The sequence below is a fragment of the Lepisosteus oculatus genome, chromosome 19 (assembly GCF_040954835.1).
Source record: "Lepisosteus oculatus isolate fLepOcu1 chromosome 19, fLepOcu1.hap2, whole genome shotgun sequence".
Taxonomy (NCBI): Eukaryota; Metazoa; Chordata; class Actinopteri; order Semionotiformes; family Lepisosteidae; genus Lepisosteus; species Lepisosteus oculatus.
In genome coordinates, this window is record NC_090714.1 from 748,526 (window position 1) to 769,343 (window position 20,818).

Genomic DNA, 20,818 nt, shown 5'->3' on the forward strand with positions numbered 1-20,818 from the left:
TCACAATATGCAGAGCACACTGCCACAGTTTTTCCCCAGTTTTACTTTGCTTTGTTGTGGTACTGTATCTCACATTCCACCTTGATTTACTGTACTTCTGTAGTCTTCCCAGTTCCTTTACTGTGATTTCACTGTACTTCAGCACACTTTGAAATGGTTTCACCATAATCTACCACATCAAACATTTGTGTGTCCTTTTGACTTTTTCGCTGTAATATGCCATCAAATAGGTTGACATAATTTCCCAGTAACAGAAACAGCTCATTTATAATGAAGAATTGCAGTGGAGATTGAGAGCCAAGTAGGCCATTAAAGTCTGTAATGTAGAGCAGTTCTCATCAGCTGTAGTAGGACACCAGTCTCAACGGTCACAGTGAGGTCTCTATGGTAACTGTGGAATTAATACAGTCCCCAGTTGTTGCCTACAGAAGGCTTTTGGGAGCAGCGTGCTTGAAGTACACAGAGTTTACAAGGAGAAACAATACATTTGGCAATGCTCTAAGCTAATTTACAGTTTGATATAACCCCCCCCACACACACACAAACACACAACACAATGAAAATAGAACCTTAGCATTAAAAATCTATATAGAATAATTTAACTGGCATAACATGGCTGGGAAGAGAGACAAATGTTTCATGTGCTTGAAACAGTATAAAGTCTATCTTCTGCAGAGAACCAGTATTAAATACAAGAAGGTACATTTGATAGATTATGACCTTGTAAGGTTTTTTATTTTAAATATCCTCATTAAAGATGCCCTTTATATTTGGAAATGTTTAAGCTAAGGGTAGAACGCAAATCCTAATGTTCTGTCTTTTGTAAACATTTTTATTTTCCCAAAACAAATAATACAAAAATAAAAATAACTATGTCACAACATACATGAGCCACATGGCCTTTGTGCAGTGGCACCTCTCTAAGTTAAAATCTTAACACATTCAGTCTTTATCTCTCAAAGGCAGGCACACTCAGTGCTACTGAAATAAGCTTTCAACGGTGGCAGATACAGCGGTAGGTGGATGAGCACTGGGACCTCACGGTGAGATGCTAAGTGTGAAAATGAGTATCAGGTTTGGACTAACGGTATTAGTTCAGATATATATTGCATAAGAGAGATAACGTAAAGCTGCAGTACACTTTGTACCAGTGTACAGAGACTATAATTAGCACATATGACATGTAACTGGTTATGCTGATCCTGCTGGATCGACAGCCTGGTTGCAAGACCGGTTTTCAGAATAATCGGTGAAACAGGAGCCAGAGGACACTGGTGTAACGGAAAGCTACGTGCCTTTAAACCTGAGCACCGGTGTCACATGCTTACACAGAGGAACGTGATGGACTAGATCAAGCTACCTACGGGGATATTTTGTCAGAGCAGACAGTGAATAATGGCTGGAGATCGCTGGAGCACCTGCAGTACTGTAACTCCTAACAACCAGATGAGCTATGCGGACCACATGACTTCCTCTCATATCTGGGATAAGATCTTCCTTATCCGATTATGAACTCGTTTGGTTTATATCTGTAATAATAACAAAACAATTCCATATTCACATTCTCCATAACTTCACCGTTAGTTTTATATTTGTTGATAAATCTTATGGATCTAGTATGAATTATACTATGTTTTGAGTGGCCTTTTTGTGTTTGTCATAGGCAGTAATAAGATACAGTAAGTACAGGCACTCCCTGGTTTACAGTATGCTGCCCTGCTGTACAGTACTTTTTTCAAATTTGTGACTTACTGAGTCAGTGGAAATGCTGAGTTTTTTTGTTGTCTTTGAGCATGCAGAAAACACAGAGGAGCAATGGAGAGCAGCACAGCAGGGTCTGTCTTCTATGGTATATAGAGGTAGATAGAAGTGGCCAAGATCAGGCTTTGATCTTCTCTCAATCTTTAGTTTAAAACTCCACAAGGGGGAGAGGACTGAAACAGGAAACTACCGATAAGTCTTACTTCAGGTATAAGAAAAGGTTTGGAAAAGACAGATTTAAAAAAGATAATTCTCAAGAATGAAATGAAAAATATAAAAACACACACTGTAAATAACGACTTCTAATCTTGTGACATAAACAAGGATTAAATCAATTAGAGACAAACCCATCGAAAACCATTGAGATTACTGGGGTATAAATGACATTTTGATTTTCAAGCCTCTCGCCTCTGACGTTTTAGGTAATTGGTGACATAAAGCAAGGTTTTCAAAGGTTGAACAAATAAGTGAATAAAACTAAATCAAACTGCAAAAAAATCTGACAAAATGAAACATTTTCTTTTCTAGCATACCATTCTCAATTAGCCTAAAGGATAAGTGAATAATTGATTGAATTTTGCTTTGTTTTGACTGTAACACAACATTCTCTACTGGATTGCCACCTATACACTCTTAAAGTTGGCTGCCATAAACACAACTAATAGCAAACAGACAGTTAGTCCGAACTGTAGGGCAAAAATGAAATATCATCCTTCATAGCTGACAGATGGAATCAGAGTTGGAGCTAAATTAAGGTCTGTATATTATATAAGGGGATTGGACGAAGCTAAAGATGTGACTTCTTCCCAGCCTGTTCAGCAGTAGACAGTGGTGCTAATCACTGTAACATTATGCTTACTAACCTGAAGTGAAACAAAACTAAGCTTAAATCAAAAGCACAGAAATGAATGTAAAAGAAAATGGGAAAATGCTAAAGTATTGCATTATAAGTAAAACACGACCTACCACGTTGCAGGTAGAAGAATAATTCTAATGATTGATAATATTAATGAAAACAATCTGCATCAATATACATTGTCTTTCAGATGCTATGAGACGGCAAAGTCATTTTTATACTTTTAAAGGTTCGTTCCAAGCTGAAAGGAAAAAAAAGAGACGCAAGATTTAGGCTGTGGAGCCTTCGTCTTCCACAGGAAGGAATAAACCTTCACCCGTTTCTTTGCAGCCTGTGCACGCTGACGCAGCTACCTAATCGAACTTCTTCAGATGATTGTGATCATGTGGCAATTACAACAACCTTCAGCCTGAAATGCCCAATAAGCTGTGTGACATCCATTCTCTTAAAAGCTGGACAAATGGCAAATGTTACAGATACATAACACAATTGTATTTCCAAGCTCTTAGTGTTAGCATCAATGGCAACAAAATCTGTTCCTGACCTAGAGTTACCCCTAGGTAAGGCACATGAGTACCACAGGGAATTTAAACTCATGACTTCTCTATTTTTTACTGGGCAGGTAACTAATTATACATGACTGAATAATGTTTAAAAAATACAGAAATGAAAGGGTTGGAAAACATCATCAGCTGCAGTTACATTTCTAATCCTATGCACCGTTAATGTTCACTGCAGATATCTGTAGCAGTAGAGTACAATAATAAAATGCGGTTGATAGTAGCATTACCACCTTGTCAGATCTTAGCTGGGCCTGGTCCATTCAGGAAAGACGTTGTAAGGGAAGTCAGGCTTCAGTACACAGTGGTGTTGGTGCAGAAATACAGTGACACTCTTTCCTTTAATCTAGTTTTTCCAAAATAATGCACCAGTGTGGTGACAGAGAACACCACAGAATAAAGATGGGGGTTTGGACAATCTAGCTTTCCCTCTGTCAGTGCAGAACAGCAGAATGAATACTGATATTATTATTATCATCTCAGTATTAGTCGATCAGCATTACAGTGCTCTTCCCTGCTGCAGCTTGGCAAAGTCAGAACACTGTGGCTACATGACATACCAGAATGTTGTTACAAAGTGAGACCTCAAAGCATCTTGAAAGTATTAATAGTAACCCTCCCAGAGTTATAATGAGACCCTCAGCATGGGAGCACAATGCAGTAAAAGCAAAATTAGGTCAGCAGTGCTATAGCTGACTGTGGTGTATAGTTGGAGCTGGTTTCATGTCATGTATTGCTATATATTTGCTATCATCTAGAATAAAAATATAGTCAAAGAGTCAAAATTGGAAGTGTGATACTGTACTTATTGGCCTAATAAATACGACTAAATCCCCAATCCTTTGGCTTGATTATCACTTTCACATTTTGCATTGATTAACATTAACATTCTAACAATGTTAATTTTGCAAAAAAGTCTTCATCTTTCAGCTTTTATTGTACATGCTTGGGTAAAAAAATATTAACCGCAGTGAATGGAATTCTTTGTCATTTAAGACAAAAACAATGTGAACTGAAAAGGTTGATCCAGGTTTGATTATAAGGTCCCTTCCTGGTTTATACGATACAAAGAGAAAACAAGAAACTAGAAACTCTAAAAACGTATCCAATTTAAACCTGTGGATGGGGGCATGGTGGTCTTTCTTGTTAGCTGGCATGGCTGACCTGCTGCTCGTGTGTGTGTGTGCGTGTGCGTGACCCGAAACAAACTGGCATCCCGTCCAGGGTGTGGTCCTGCCAGGCACCCTGCTTCTGTCAGGCTGGCGTCCAGCTCGCTGGCAGGCTCTGGAAACACGAGGAGCTCCTACCGGCCCGTGAAACAGGATATTCAGCTCGCGGCCATATCTGTGTGACTCTAGACGGTTATTTGAGCTTCTAAAATAACATCCGTCCAGCTTTCTTTCCGGTTTCCTTTTACACCACCTACTGCAAACGGTTTGCTTCATTTCTTGTTCCAAACAAGCTGTAGTACCTGTATCCTCAGATCCCTGCCCAGTCTTATGGAAATGGTATTTTGAAGTCCTAAGCCTCACAGCGGATCAATTCCGGACCAGGGGTGCTGTCTGTGTGGAGTTTGTACGTTCTCTCCGTGTTCACATGTGTTTCCTCTGGGTGCTCCAGTTTCCTCGCACAGTCCAAAGACATTGTGGTGGGTTAACTGGCTTCTGGGAAAACTGGCCCTGGTGTGAGTGTGTGTGTGTCTGCCCTGTGATGGCCTGGTGTCCCATCCAGGGTGTAACCCGCCTTGTGCCTGTTGCTTGCTGGGATAGGCTCCAGCTCCCCCGCGACCCTGATTTGGATGAAGAGGTTAGAACATGGATGATGGACTGGTTTCTCATAGTTCCAATAAACTGTTCTTTTATTACATTACTTCTTTGCATCTATCTGTCTATGCTACTACTTTTACTAATACTATTGCATTTTGTTGTTTGCATAACACTTTGCATCGAACTACTATCTTTCTTGTGTTAGTTTATTCCTATAAATGATTTTTCATTTGGCGAGTGTAAAGGAACTGTACTGTAAATTCAATATTTTGTTTCTAAATCACAAGACTCCCATGAACATTCTGTCTACCAAAAATAGACACCGGCCATCTGAGCAGGCAGCCACAACAATGCAAGGCAGTGTTTGATATGTTCACATGAGGGGTGCTGCTTACACTTCACCGTCATTAGCCTGGACAGGTACGTTCAAGATAATTAGTTCACTTGAAGGAATATTCACTATTTAGATGCAGTGACACTGAACACTAAAATATGACACAGACATTATCAGACTTGCGTGTAAGTCTCATTGAATTTATCTAGTAAATACAAGACATGTATTGTTCTATCAAGGTCTATAAGACAAAAAGTTATTTTTGGAGCGTTCAAAACAATGAATGTTTGGTATTTTATTTTTACAGGATAGAAAAATACGAGAAAACAAATGCAGTAACCTGAATGAGATTCACCCCAAATTCTTGAGGTTTGGGAATTGGAGGATTTTCTTTTGAACAATTTTGCCTACACCTTAAACTGGAAAAAGAATGGATATGAGGGCCAGGTTGCTATGGAACATTAAACAAATCCAATGTCAGGTTTAACTTTGACAAATATCAGATCAGGATTACTACACCGTAACCATCCTAACAAAGACTCTAAATCAGATACAGATAGTATCATAGTAATCATAGTCTCAATGCAATCTAAGCTAATAACCTCTTTCCTGCAAGAGAAGGCCAAGCATCAGTGATACCCTATCAGCTCTGAGCGCTATGACTCCATTGTTTATTCAGCAAATGTAATTTTAATGACCTCTCATGTAATCAATCAAGTAAACTTGAAACTGAGCCCAAAAGAAACTGCCATCTACCTGCCTGCACTTCTTTTTATCAACAGCTACTGCAGAATATCAGTTCAGGCCTAAATTCATTTAGGTACTATAATAGCTACCAGATAGGACTGATCATTCTGAACTACTTGACAAATGCTGAGAAACACTTAATGTGTTGACACAACTCAATTAGCCAATGTTTCTTCTTGATCTTTGACTTCATATACAGAGACTCTAATTAGCATTTAAATACCTCATTGGTGCAACAATCTTAACTCAGGACAAACTGCAGAAACAGCAAGTCTTCAGGAGCTACAGTCCAACACAATCTCATTGCGATCACCATCTCTGAAAGTTATTTTGATAAGACCTTTTGGATTCAAGGATGAGGAAAAGTACTCCAGATATAAAACAATTGCTTTAAATTAAAATAATTTGGCTGTTATTCAGGAGCTGTGAGATTCTGTCTTTTTCTCCTCAGGAGAAGCCACATTTTGTGATATGAAAGGAGCTTTTCTTAATCTTTATCTGGACTCTGGTGTAAGATGAGGTGTATTTTGAACATTAATAATTAGGAAGAACTCAACATGATAGACTCTGTTATAATGATTTATCATTAAAATATCAATGACTCACTGGGCCTCACTTGAAAAGTGTACAGACTCCTTGCATTTGTTATGAACGGAAATAACAGGCAGTGCTAGAATTAAAGATGTCTGCTTGCAGTTGAATTAATTGTAACTGTACGCAGAAATGCACAGCACACTGAGCTTTCTCTACCTGCAACTGCAGCAAAGCTCTGCACTGCACCCGGGGGGAGGGGAACTTCTTATCTCAATTAGAGTCTTTCTTTCTTTAGCAAAGATAATTAAATGACAAACGTAACCCCAAAGACTCACACAGTTTAGTATTTAATGTCATGTAATGTGCTGAGCAGAGTAAGGTGAGAAAACAGTGGACAATGTGACCGCTGTCCCCTCCACTGACAGACATGTCACCCTCTTCACCCAGCAGCTTTCACTGTTAATTGTGGTGTACTCACCGCCATCACCATTTCAAAGGAGTACTTGTACACTCGCACCGGAGACTGATATTTCTGCACCATTTTCACCCTGCAATGTAACATTAACAAGTTGCTAGTTTAGAAAGTAATACATTTATAACATTTATAATAACAATAACAATAACAATAATAATAATAATGATAAAAAAATACCAATTATCAACATCATTAAAGTCATTCTCTCCTGTCAGGATGAATAATTAATAAAGGCAAAGTTTTCACAAGACTAGTTCATTTGCAATACAGAAATAAAAGGTACCCAGAAGTCTTTAGAGCGTGGAGTAATGATTGGTTTATATACCCTGGCGCGAGTGTGCGGGTGTTTGTGTCTGTGCCTGTATATAGCCTGCGGTATACTGGTGTCCCACCCAGGGTGTATCCTGCCTTGCACTCCTTGCTTGCCGGGACAGGCTCCGGCTCTCCTGTGGCCCCGTATTGGACAGAGCTGGGACTGCCTGGGCTGGAGTCGAACATGACCAAACCTGTCGGACCACTGTAGGATTGCCGTTAGGATTGGATACAAAATGATGGCAAACTTCCCATCAGAGTTTGCTAATGAAATGTAAATAATCAAAATATGATTAAAATAACTAACAAAACTGATCAATTTGATGGATCAGTGATGGACATATACACAGTTTGTATATCTATGTGTGTGTGAGGTTCTATTCCTGAGGTGCATCTGCATGGAGCTTGTGCTCCTCTTGCATTCAAAGTGAGTTTCCTCCCACGGTCCAATGAGCTGGTGGTGAGTTACTTGGCTGTGTGCGTGTCTGCGGGTGCCCTATGATGGACTGGCATCCTGTCCACCGTGTACCCTGCCTTGTGCCCACTACATGCTGGGATAGACTCCAGCTCCCCCACAGTCCTTTTCTGAATAAAACAATTAGAAAACGGATAATGCTGGAAAATGGATGGATATATACTGTATGTATACGCACAAATCATAATCTGTTATACATGATCTGTAATACAGGACTGTATTTTCCACTGGTGTTGCGTTTCTGTATTTGCACTACAACGCTTTCATCACCAATATGCAGCTAGAAGCCATGACTCACACAGTTCACAAGAACTGAGATGGTTTACAGATAAGTCGGAAACATGCAGACAACCATAGTGGGGAAGCTTACAAACACAAATGGAACTGAATTCACCAGACTTACCCCTGAATTCAGACCCACACCTACACTGCAGCATCAGTCAGTTCTGAAAGGGGGTGGCTGAGATGTCCAGAGAAGGCAGTCTGCCCTGCATTATGGGAAAGATTGCAAATGAACACTTAGCCACAACAGCAACGCAGGGACAGTGTGAGCAGCGCCATATTGCTTTCACTGTGTCCCAGTTCTCGTGCTGAGCCCTGAGTCCTTCCTCCAGATCCACACTTCTGTGACGCCGCGCCAGTGTGGCCTCAAGTGCTTGAGGAATTCGAGGGGCATCGTTATCAAAAAGGTCATGGGACCCCTCACGTGATGTCACTCATTTGTCACATTGCCCAGGGTCAAACTGCTCTCTGCTGTTGATGCTTTTTTTCCAGTGGCAAAACACGTCAGCTGATCACTTAAAAAAAATACTTTTTCATTTTTGATGAAACTGAATTTCCTCTCATCTGTCCCTGCACAAAAGTAGTGACACACCCTCTTCATTCATGCTGAGCCGGCTCGACACAAAACAGGCAAAGTAAACTAAGGAAAACTTGGCAATATCACTGTTTATTTAATGCTCTGTACTACTCAGTAAATATTGTCTGTCCTAGTATAAAAATAACAGTACGAGGAACATAACGGCTCATTCATGTTCATTCAAAGTAAACTAGATAAGATAAACTTGGCAATACCTCAAAGCTTTGTACTATTAAATACCTGTACTATTGAAATGTCTGTGTACAAAATACACTACATCGCAGTTAAACGGATGTTTATCAGTCGAAATGGGGTGTTGAAGTAAAAGCTTCATGTCAGAACTCCGTACCTAGAATACATACGGTATAAATCTTAAGTAGTCTATATTATATTATGGTTTTTCCAACTTATACAACTTACTTGGTAACTCATGCAGATATCACTGGAACATTCCTGCGGTGAAATGTCTGTTGCACAACCTGTACTTATTGGCTCGCACCTCACATGACATCAGTCAGCACAGTGACTAGGGAGCAGGAAGGGCTACACCACGTCACTATTCTCACGAACTCGAGACCAGGAGTTTGTCACAACACTGCGACTTACTGTACTCTCACAGAGTTCCCGATATGTGCTTAATTCAGAATTAGTCATGTTTTTTCTATGCCGTCAATGAATTTATTTTGTTTCTGAGATTTAATAAGCAGTCTGAGAAATTGGGACTGCAGTTCCTCTTTAAATGTACACGTATTTATAAATCACTTTGAAGCCAGGTTAGAAATATTACAGTTATGAAGTTTTACATCCCTGCAGCAAAGTGATATTAACATAAGTGTACAAAATGGAGATGGAAAACGTTTTAGTACCCAACAACATGATCGTTGCAGTCCACCGAGTGTATAATTGATCGAATGAATTGCCTGTCATCCCTTGCTCCTCTTCATTATGTACTCTTCACTTGATGATATTGATGATATTGATACGGCGGCTTTGGCGTTGATGCGACCTCTATAAACCTGCAAGAGCTCGTCATTCCTGGGGTCGAAGTTGACACCTGCGGGGTCTTGAGTTTGTGGGGCTCTCACCCCCTCGGGTCCTTCTGCATTCCGCTATCCAGGGAAGAGCTGCATGTGTGGGCCTTCTATTTTTAGATCATGCGCAAGTGCAGTTTTTAATAAAGCTCGAAACCAGATGGCCAAATTCGAGGGAATTTCAGACATGAAAATCTCTAAGATACTGCACGACGCCAGCACTTGACAGCTTGACTACCACTGTTGCAAACCACACCGGTCTCACGCAGTACTGAAGGACAAGCTTCTTCACACGCGCACAAATATTGAGGACACTGAACGTTTTAAAAATATTTACATGATATGCACCTAAACAGATTTTTGCATACTCCAAACATCAACGTGTTATTTCCTCTTTAGCTGTAAACACTCACACAAAATTAATAAACAGTAAATAACGTCTCTCAAAATCCAGTTGTAGCTCTTTCGTTGTCTGAAACTAACCTCATCAGTCTAACAATGTACCTGAAAATGAGTATTTTTTACAAGCGTGCATGATTAAATGCCTCTTACCTTGCATTACAGGGTCCAGCTGCAGTTACTTCTTCAATTAATCCTGTTATTTCATCTATATGTATTTTTTAAACCTGAATATTGCTTTTATTTGCAATATTGCATAGATTCCGCAATTCCAACACTACGAGGTATTCATCGAAAAAGACCCGGAATAAAACAGCGTTTCCTAGCTCTCTCATTCCGTTGGTTCCGGACGAATTCCATCCTGCTTTCACCTGAACAGATGCGACCTCCGCCGCATGCTTGCACGGAGCCGGTTCCTGGTGTTGCTGAAGGCACAATGCACTACTCTATCGACATTATCAGCGAGTAAATGATCAGTCAGTACGCGGTCAAACGGGTTGATGGAATTTCGTGTTTTGTAGATTCAGTTGGTTGCGAAACGCGTTTTTATTTTTATTTTTATTCGAGCATGCTTATTATTTCGGACAGCCAATATATGAGCTCCTTTCCCGGCTAATTCTTTCTCTGCGCTTGTCACTGTGTGACTTGCTGTGATGTCATTGCCAAAATTAGTTACCGCTATCCACATGTGTAGGTGCCCCCAGCCGGCAGCACCGACGGCATGCAGCTTCTCTAAAGAGCAGCGGCACTATCAAAATCTAATCATTCACTCTTTGAAGAAAAATGTTTTCTAGTGAGTAGGAATCCAACAGTATCTAATAATAAACACGGTATTATTCATAATGTTTATTGTAATCGTATCTTAAAAATGTAAAATTGAATAGGCAAGCTTGCTGATGAGAAAATATTACTCTAAAGCTTTTAGTCTTATTTTCAATTGCAAAGTATTTGTGCACTTTAAGTTTAAGTAGTGATTTGAATTATAATATGTGCATTGCAAACGCTACATTTAATACTAACTAAATGACCTGAATGCAGCCATTCTGAAATACATGTGCTGAAGGTTTGTCTCTGCTGACTTTTGTTTTTCATGTAAATTTTTTTACATCAAGTTTAGAAATCGAGAAGGGAAGCTTTAATTTAGAACTCTGGAATACTTAAGCGATTATTTTTTTCTTACCATGCATGCAGAATCCTCAAATAGCAATGAATACGCCTTCACACTTTGGGAGAGAGCTCAGCGCAGGGTCAGACTCAACACTGAGGGATTGTTCGTGCAGGACAGTGGTTCCAGATGTGCAGTGTTCTGCCAGTAGACAGGGGGGTGAATCCCTCACTGTTCGTGTGCTCGGTAGTATTACGCTTTGACAAACATTCAACATAAAACATTGTTTTTCATCTTCCTGAACATCTACTTCCCGTTTCTAAACTCTAGTTCGGTCTACAACCTTTGGTTTTTGGCAGAGGTTTTAATTGTGCAGGAATAAAGACAAAGCGTGCTACTGTACAGTATGTCCCCAGACTGTCAGGACCTCAGGTCTTCCACAGATTTTTCTAGCTAAAATGAGAAACAAAAGCCTCTAGCTTAGTGGGCAGGGAGTCTCAGGCTCAATTCCTATTGTCTTCCAACTTTTGTTCATACTGTACATGAATATTCAATGAAATAACTGACCTAATTATTTTCTTAGTTAGACTTACAGTATACATGATTTATTTACCACTTGATTCCTTTTGATTGACCTTCACTTCAGTAAAGGAAGTTACTTATAAACACATCTGAGCATGAGCAGAAATACTGTATTCCTGTTATGCAGTTGTTAAACAGTTAATTCAACAATGTAACTGTGAGCTACTGTATGGTGAAACAAAACCAAAAAAGTCCTTCCAGGAAATGAGACCCGAGACTCCTGGCTGAAGAGGGTTAATTAACATTTGATTTTACAGTGTTTTCTTTTAATTTTATATTTATTTTAATACTTGCATTCAGATGTATATACTGTATATATTAAAATCCAGTCACAAATGAGGTCTCCTTGGAAGAAAATAACAAGAGGTTTTATTACAATTGTATGAATATATCAGGGAACTAAATCATGTTAATCTCTCCCACCTTTTTGGTGCCGTATAGTCCAGTATGCTCAAGATGTGAACTGAAATGGTATTGTACAGTAAGTCATATCTTTGAAGGGATAATTATTTAAATGTTAAACTATACAAACTACTAAAACCACCACTGCACTGATTGTAAATACAAAAGAATGCTTTTCGAAGTTGTTCTACCAACGGATATTGTGATTCTCCATGGTATCAAAGCCCCTTTGTTATTAGAGACCCTTTCTGTGTACATGGCATTCATGAAATTGCACTGGAGGCTGCTTTGCTAACCCTACACACTTTATAAAGAGACATTTAGCTCAGACGAGGAGCTTTCTTGCAAAAAATCTAATGTCTTAGGGTGAAGTCTCCTTACTGCTTGTCTTTACTGTGTAAAATAATAGTACCCAATCTTAATGATGCGTGATACGTACAGTACCATTTTTTCCTAAAGAGTGTGTGCAGTTTTAATGGGAATAAACACTGGATGGAAGTGTATGATTTTAGCACAGTCTAAACAATGCACCACATTATAGTACTGGCACAGGACAGCATGCCTTTGATTAATTAGCTACAAATCTGAATTCTTAAGACATCTGAAAAAATAGTAATTATAGCAGACATTATGTACTGCACTGCTGGCACAGTCCTTGAAACACACTGACAGCATTAATGAGATCTGTTTAACTCTGCTTTATATTGTGTGGTCTTCTTTTATATACCTTCTCTGAAATCTATAGATGGACGGAGATCATAGTCGTTCAGAGACAGTGCCTCTTTTTACTTTAATGTAATAAACAGAAATAGCAAGGAATGAATAGTACAGTCAGATGAAAGTTATGAAGAATTATTTCCTTTAATAAAAAAGAAAAGAAAAACTGAGGGCACATATGCATATATTGCACTCTAATTGAAATACAAGTGTAAATATAATGTTTAACACTATTGTAGCATGTACTATGACGAAAACGAACCTTTCCTTATAAACCATTACCACACATTTTACTCCTCTCCCACATTTTGACTAGATCTACACAACATTCATAACTGAAAGATGTTCAAGTTTAATTTCCAGTACATTCCATCACAAAGCTTATAAAAACTTTTATTTTGTTGATGACAGAAACTCAAACCCATACACTGTATATTACTTAGTGATTACTAATTTAGAAATCAGAATTATTTAGTACTTTGGTATGTTTGGTAATTCAAGAAAAAGAGAACAAGTTCTTCGCCTGCACTGTCTTGTTAGAAAGTTGGCGTAGTGCAATTACAGTATGAGTCACAGTGTTGTGGTTCTAGTAAAACACAGGTGCTTCAGCCTTTCGCATGATGTCTTGAACAGGCTATGCCAGGGTGATAAACTGGGTTATTGCACACATTCTAAAATACAATGTACAAGTTGTATCACACCATACAGGAAGCCCTGTTTAAAGGACATCCTATATACTGTACAACAGGACACAGTTGCTTTTCTGTTTTACCATGACATTGGAAAATACTGTACTAATCCTGTGTTTTGTGTAACCCTAAAAGCAAAAATGTGATAATAAATTCAGGTTGTGAGGATTATAAGGTTTACAATAGTAACTGTTTATCTCTTGATGACTGAACTTGTCAACAGGTCATTTTTAATAAAAGACTGGATGCTAGTTATATAAAATCTCTGATATCTCAGAGCATTTAATAGATTAAATAAATACAGATGTGCAATTATTCAAACATTGAAGCATTTTTTATTTATCCAGGTCATTTAATGACCTCCTTCTAGAATCACCAGCAATGCACTGATTCTGAAATAAATACCAGAATGCACTAATGTACTGACATATTGGCAAAATAAAAAATACTAAAACGTTGTATGGTATATACAGAATGATTCTTGTCAAATAACGCATAAACACAGTATGTTCTTTTGCAATATATCTTTTCAGGCAATAGAGGTCCTTCAGGTGTTTTCACTGGTTTCAGATGATTTACTCTTCCTTTCTTTGTCCTGTCTTGCTAGGACATTCTGATGGAGACTGTTACTGCACATGCCTACACTTCAATTCCATCTTACTAATGCAGATCATTCCATTTAAACGGCTAGTTACTGTTAAATGTAAACATGAAATCAATTTGTTTTGTTGCTGTTAGTGACATATCGATAAAGCAGTGATCAACTGGAGCCTCCACTAATGTAACAGTTCATAAAGCTGCCAAGCAACAGTTGTACACTCTCATCTTCTAAAATATTAAAGGTCCTTGAATAAACTTTTTCAGAGGATTTCTTCAGAATCTTTTCGTTGCATTTTGAGTTGTTCCTCACATCTTTCACTTTTGTCTTTTCCAGGAGTTCCAAGTCATGATGATCACAGCTGCTGTGTGCTGCAACTTCAAGACAAAAAGAAACAATTGATAAAAATATTCCCTTTTTTCCTTTCAAAAGCTTAGTCTCTGATAAATACATTTCAATAAAGAATGCATAAATATAAAAACTAAATAAAACTCATTACACAGCGGCACCATATTTTTTAAGTTCCTTGTAGTTGCTTTATGATTTTTTTAGTTATACAGTCATGGACTTCCACTTTAAATGCTTTTAGTGTACACAAATCATAGAATCAGAAAACAGTTGCTTGCATTATTATTTTCATATCCAAAACACGTGGCCCTTTATCAGGTATGTCCAATGAAGTTGACCCTGAATAAAGATGTCCTCTGTGCTGTTCTGCCTTGCAGACATAAAAGTGTGAATATCACTTGAGTGTGAATGCCTATTCAGTCGTTTAAGAGATATTTTTAATCATATTCAATGCTGTCTGAGTGAAAGGTCTACCAGGCCAGTTTTGATAGGGACTGATTTTCAACCTTCAGCAAGACCTGCCCATATTTCCGCACAGCAGAGTCTGGACTCGTGCGGCTGTCATGTCCTCATATCAACTGCGACTTTCAGAGCATCCTAGTGCTTCCCAGGCCAGCCCAGCGAGGCACCCATGAGGCCTACCGACATGTCAACTTCAATGTCATTTGCTCTTGCACAATAATCAGTATCTACAAGTCCTTCTTATCCTTTTCCACAGAGATTCCTCCCTCCATTCCTCGAGTCAGTGAGGTAGTGCTATGTGGCCTGTCATTCTAAAGGACATATCATACAGGAATGTGTTCTGACAACTCCCTGCCACAGTCTACAGCTTAGAGAAGTCAATGACGAAGACATCAAGTACACATAAACAGCTGCAAGGAAATAAATTCACTTTTTCAGCTCATATTCCAAGTGGCCAAAAATTTATTAAACATATTTACACTCTGCTATGGCACATGATTATAGTTCAAAAACATGGTCATTCTTACAGCTGATTGATATATGTACAGTTTTATTTAAAACAGAAAATGTGAAAAAAGGAACATAAAAGCACCTACTGTAACACTCTTTAAATTTCATTCTTACTTCTTTAATCATGATCACATCATGTAAAACATAAAGATAATCCTTTATTTCTTTCAGACTTTGGAAACAATGAGGCCTTGTGTGGATATCTACAAGCCAAGAAGTTTACCCTCTGCTAAGAGTTATTTGATTTAAAACTAGAAGAGTTTAAGACTAGAAGAGGTTATACGACAACTGGAGTTCTCTCCAAGGTAGAAAATGAATTGTGCATTGGCTGCCAGAATAACTGAAAACAAGTATGACTTGCTTGTCAAAATCAGTCATTGTGACAGTTTTATAAATATTAACTGTGTAAGTGTATTAAACACCAACAGAGAATTTTGATGGATAGACAATTCACAGCTTCCAGAAAATAAGAGGTCAGAAAGTATTTGTAGTTGTCATGCCCACACAAATCTCAAAAAGCCCCATATCAGGAACAAAAAAATCTCACAGCTTACTTTCAGCACTATTCTATAGTTATATATTGTATAACTGTTGTTAAACCTCATAATTGTTTTGTTAAACCAGTTAGCTACCCAGGCAGGTCATGTGCAGGGCGAAAGAATAACGAATGTGTGTAACACATAGTACACACACAGGGTACTCATTGTTAACCCAAGAAAAACACGAAATGGCTGTATTTATTTTAATGATGAATTCCTTGTTTCTAAATGAAAGCAACAGAGGAATCATCTGTAAAATACTGCTCTGGTAGAAAAGTGCTCTTGGTTAGTAAGGTGAGGATGCTGAGCCATGAAGGAGTGGCATTACCGCAGCATAGGATAAACACACAAGGCCTCATTGTTCCTAAAAACTCTTTATGCCTTTCCTGCTTGGAAAAGATAGCAATATTGTTTAAGAGCTTTACATTCTTTTGGGTGTTTGTTTCTTAGGATGGAATATAATAATTAATATGAATGTCACCAAGGAAAGTGGACTGAAGATGGATGATTATAAAATTAAGAGATTCGTCCTTCTTTCTGAAATAAGTTTAAAGTTTTAACTCTATGTAGGGAACCTCACATATCGTGTTTTTAATATTCTGCAATTGTTCTACATATAATGCCACTTTATACAAATGAGACAACCAGAAGCAGAATACAGAAGATCTATACAAAGAAAACCTTCATGGCCAGGAAAACACAGCTGTCTATATGCCCACTGTGCTGCTCAGTCATGTGAGGTAACAGTTCAGCACTAAGAACTATTAACAATCTACATACATCTGCTCCCACTTTGATGCTACAGTGAATATGTTAACAGTTAAACACAAATTAAAGCCACACAATATTTTTCCAAATACATTTGCGCAGTATATGTATTTGTGCAGATTCATGAAAAAAGCTTATTTGAATTAAAGTCCTTAATTCACAGACGTTGTGCTTTCTGGCAATGGATAAAATAAAGAAAGGAATGCTGAGGCAAAAGTACAAAACTTAATTTCAAGAAAAGGTCCATATAAAATCTCTCTTTATTTTAATGCTTGTTTTAATTTCTGTTTAGAGCTCTTGGCAGTGGTCAAATAGCTAAAATATGTTCCTAAAAAGTCTGGGCTATGATACCTTCAAATCACATCAGTTTGGTATAAATGATTTACTAATAAAAAAATAATATTTTATGAAATCTGAAATGCCTGGCGAGAGGTACAGTATTTACATCCATACACATATTTCTGGAAATGGCTGGAAAATGGATGGATGCACAGCAGCACAAGATTGCTTCAGCTTCAAACTAGTGCTTATCCCATACTGTACACAAAACAATCAGATTTCAACCTTGCATTTGAGGTTCATATATTCCTTGGCAAGCTAAGCATAGTGCTTGTTAAAGCTGGAGGAGGCTGAGTGAGTGCCTGCCAGGGGAACAGATAAAGGATGATATGTTGTTTAAGAGTGTGAGCCTCACCTGTTCTGAGCTGGGTGAAAGACTCCAGTTTCTGTTTTCAGTGTGAACACCTTTCACGTGTTCTAAAGCAAATCATAAATCAGACACAAATTAACAATATAAGAATGAGCATACTGTCAAACTGTTATATCTTGGATTTATGTAAACTATCTCTGAAAATCAACAGTGAATCAACATCTTTATTTTCAGTTTACAGTTAGCTTAGTGTTGTTTCAGTTTTCTTTAACACAACAACATTTACAGTATATATATTATCCCTACTGATAACTGAATCCTCTGAATTATCATGCAAACCTCTTTACCAAACCATGCAAAAATTTTAAGTGACATTTAACTTATAGATGCAAAATCATAAAAACGTTTTCAGCCATCTGATGGAAGTATTTGAGAATACAAGACTTAAGTTCACTTACTCAGCTGAATAATTTGTGCTTTCTGCTGTGCTGCTCTTCTCCCGACCAATCTGTAACACTTAGTGAGAATATGATTACGGTAATATAAGACTTTTAAACACAAAGCGTGTATTTGTTAGACAGCAGAACAGGAAGTACATTCACAGATTTTCAAATGTCCCTTGGTCAGTACTTTTATGAAAACAGTATTTATAATAATGTATTAATTATTATTATTAAAAATAAATATTAAAATCTGTTAAACTGTTTTGATTTACTTGTACAGCCATGTCAGAATTTTTCAAAGAGAAATTGTAAGAGCTGCAGAGCAGTGGATATTCTAACTGATACTTTTGCTTGCGATAATGAAGGATGACTGAATTATTACGGCAGAATAAATAAATGCTTTGTCCCCGATCAGAAATTACAATCCCAACACTCAGTCACTCCCAGAGGGTGGAAGCATAAACCTCACTCTTTCAAAAACATTGCCACCAATTGCTGCTCTCGTATGACAGATTTTGCAAATTACAACTTTTTTCAATAATTATGTTTAGGTATTTCATTGGCAGTAAGGTAAAATGTTCAACTGAAATCGATGGGCTCCGGGCTCTAGACGTGAGATGTGAGACCTGATGTTTTGAATTCAGATGCACCAGCCCCCCAGAGGAAGAGCACCCCGAGGAGAGAACCAGCTCTTACTGTCGTCAGTGCTGAAGGAGTACACACAGTCAACCAGCAGCTTTGCTTCGGCTGCCAGGAGACCCGCAGGATCGGGAAAGTCAAGGCCACCTCCGGCTTGTGCATCGGGTAATTTGGTATTGATCCTGATCAAAACACATGGAACAGGAAGACGGAATTCACTGTCAGTAGTAACAGGCTTTTCTAGACAGTCACTGCATGGTTTCGTACAGAAAACATGAAGGTTTGCCATTCATACAGTACATAAAACACATGAAACTTGAAATGTCTGTTATTCATGCACAGCACAGTGGAGCACAGTACAGCATAGAATATTCAATTACTTTTCAGAGGGTAAACATGCATATTGGTAAGTGCTGGACTGTCAGGGAGCTGCAAGTAGCTGGTTCTGAGTTATTTTTCTTAACAATTTTACACTAATGCAAACCAAATAATCTCTATATTGCAGAGCATTGGCCCATGATGACTGTAAATGTTGCCTGTGATCCCTGCTAAGTATAGGAGTAGAGTAGAGTAGTGTATTGCCACATGTACATGTATATAGGAATTCTTCATCGTGCTGATGTCTCGGGACACACACAGCACAGCAGACCACACAATGTAGACAGTACATCACAAACATAATAAACAATAACAACAGGAACAATTTATAAATATGTTGTGGACAGTAAATATGTAGTAGTGAGGGAAAAATCACACTAGACTGTGCAAAAAGTGCGTAGTGCAGACGTGCAATGAGTCTGAGGCCCTTCAGTTAGCTGTTGAGGATGCGCACTGGAGTGGGATAGAAGCTGTTCTTGAGTCTAGTGGTCTGTGCTTTAACAGTGCAGTACCACTTGCCTGAGCACAGGGGCACTATAGTCTGTGGCTGGGATGGCTGGAATTCTGAATGAAGGATGGGAGTGGATGTGTCGAAATGGTTAAGTCTTGCTACAGAGACGGGAAACACATACCCATTTTCACTCCCAAAAAGGCTGGAGGACGTCAGCACTTTGTGAACATTCTGTGCATGAAAAAAATGTAATTCAAGAAAGGAAACCATTTTATTCATGCTGTGAAACTGGAAATCGTACTTTGACATCCTTAAAATTCATCAAGACTGTATTTTTATGCCTTTGTATCAGTGATAGCTGTATGTACAGTATTTGTAGAGTTTACGTTTATTTTTGTTCTACAGGAAATAGAAAGCATGAAAACATACAGTATACTGTAACACTACTATCTTATACTATAAACACATTATGTTCTGTCAACACTTAAAAACATCTTAAAACCAAAAGATGACATTATGATAGAAATGACAGCTGTATCAGAATTCTTTTTCATTATCATTGAGTTTTTATCATTTTCTGTAATGTATCACAACTCTCACCATCTTACTTAGCTTCGGTTAAATATGAATTTCCTGTTTCCTGTTAATCATATCTGCTCATACCTGCGCAAATCCCAGAAGCTTTTTATTGGAAATTTCTAGATGTTTTCGGGTGAGCTCAGATTTTCGCAGCCGACAATCAATCATTGATAGTCGTCTCTTCAGTTCAATTACATCTTCCTGATAGAACAAGGATATATCCATACATATAATGTACTGAAATAGTGTCACATAAATTCACATATTCCTAAATACGGTCAACAACAGACACCTTTTTTTTACATGGAGGTACAGTATATGCATATATTTCAAATATCACTAATAAACTGACAAGCCAACATAGGATTCATCATTTTGAAATACATGTGATATTTTTATTTTATATTTTTATTGTCTAAAATGTTTGAAAAAATAGCCTACTTTTGTCGCTTCTAAGCCTTTCTTCTGCCTTTTTCCAGCAAGCTCATTTTTCAAGTCTCTGATCTCTGCTTCAAGCAGTCGGATCACTTCTTCATAGTCTTGCTCTGCACTGTTTGTCTGCTGCTGAACTGCCTCAGCTACTTGCAGCTTGCTTTTCAAATTCTCATTCTCAGCAATCGTAGCAGATGCTTTCTGTAATGCAAAACAAAACAAACTAGACATAACCCACATCTGGCCTGACGGCACCAAGTTCACTGCATTGCAGTAATAATTACATCACATCTAAGTGGAAATGCAGATTCATTCAAATGCTTCTTCACAAATTTCACTTGTCCCTGTGAACAGGGGCCGAAACTGCTCTAATCCAGCTGGCCTGCTCTGCAGACAGCCGTCACTTTGATGCCGTGTC

The 20,818-nt window shown here is 38.2% G+C and overlaps 2 protein-coding genes across 14 annotated transcripts in view; both read right to left on the reverse strand.

Annotated features, from left to right (window-relative positions):
• LOC102696074 (SEC14-like protein 5) overlaps nt 1–11,312 on the reverse strand; it is a 55,547-nt gene extending 44,235 nt beyond the window's left edge. For 6 of the 11 annotated variants that reach the window (XM_069181071.1, XM_069181072.1, XM_069181065.1 and 3 more), the window contains exons 1-3: nt 10,263–10,764; nt 8,224–8,308; nt 7,037–7,106 (exon numbers count right to left, since the gene is read on the reverse strand). In XM_069181071.1, the coding sequence (XP_069037172.1) occupies nt 7,037–7,099 (63 nt within the window). In that variant the 5' untranslated portion in view covers nt 7,100–7,106; nt 8,224–8,308; nt 10,263–10,764. Of the gene's footprint in view, nt 1–7,036; nt 7,107–8,223; nt 8,309–9,099; nt 9,122–10,262; nt 10,765–11,289 lie in introns of those variants that run through there. The other 5 variants (XM_069181074.1, XM_069181073.1, XM_069181068.1 and 2 more) reach the window with 3 other exon arrangements.
• Nucleotides 11,313–13,036: 1,724 nt separating this feature from the next.
• LOC102683334 (syntaxin-binding protein 4) overlaps nt 13,037–20,818 on the reverse strand; it is a 44,382-nt gene continuing 36,600 nt past the window's right edge. For all 3 annotated transcript variants that reach the window (XM_015359774.2, XM_015359773.2, XM_015359775.2), the window contains exons 17-23: nt 20,410–20,601; nt 20,053–20,169; nt 19,571–19,620; nt 18,618–18,742; nt 17,937–17,994; nt 17,524–17,585; nt 13,037–14,579 (exon numbers count right to left, since the gene is read on the reverse strand). In XM_015359774.2, coding sequence (XP_015215260.1) covers nt 17,561–17,585; nt 17,937–17,994; nt 18,618–18,742; nt 19,571–19,620; nt 20,053–20,169; nt 20,410–20,601 — 567 coding nt within the window. In that variant the 3' untranslated portion in view covers nt 13,037–14,579; nt 17,524–17,560. The remainder of the gene's footprint in view (nt 14,580–17,523; nt 17,586–17,936; nt 17,995–18,617; nt 18,743–19,570; nt 19,621–20,052; nt 20,170–20,409; nt 20,602–20,818) is intronic.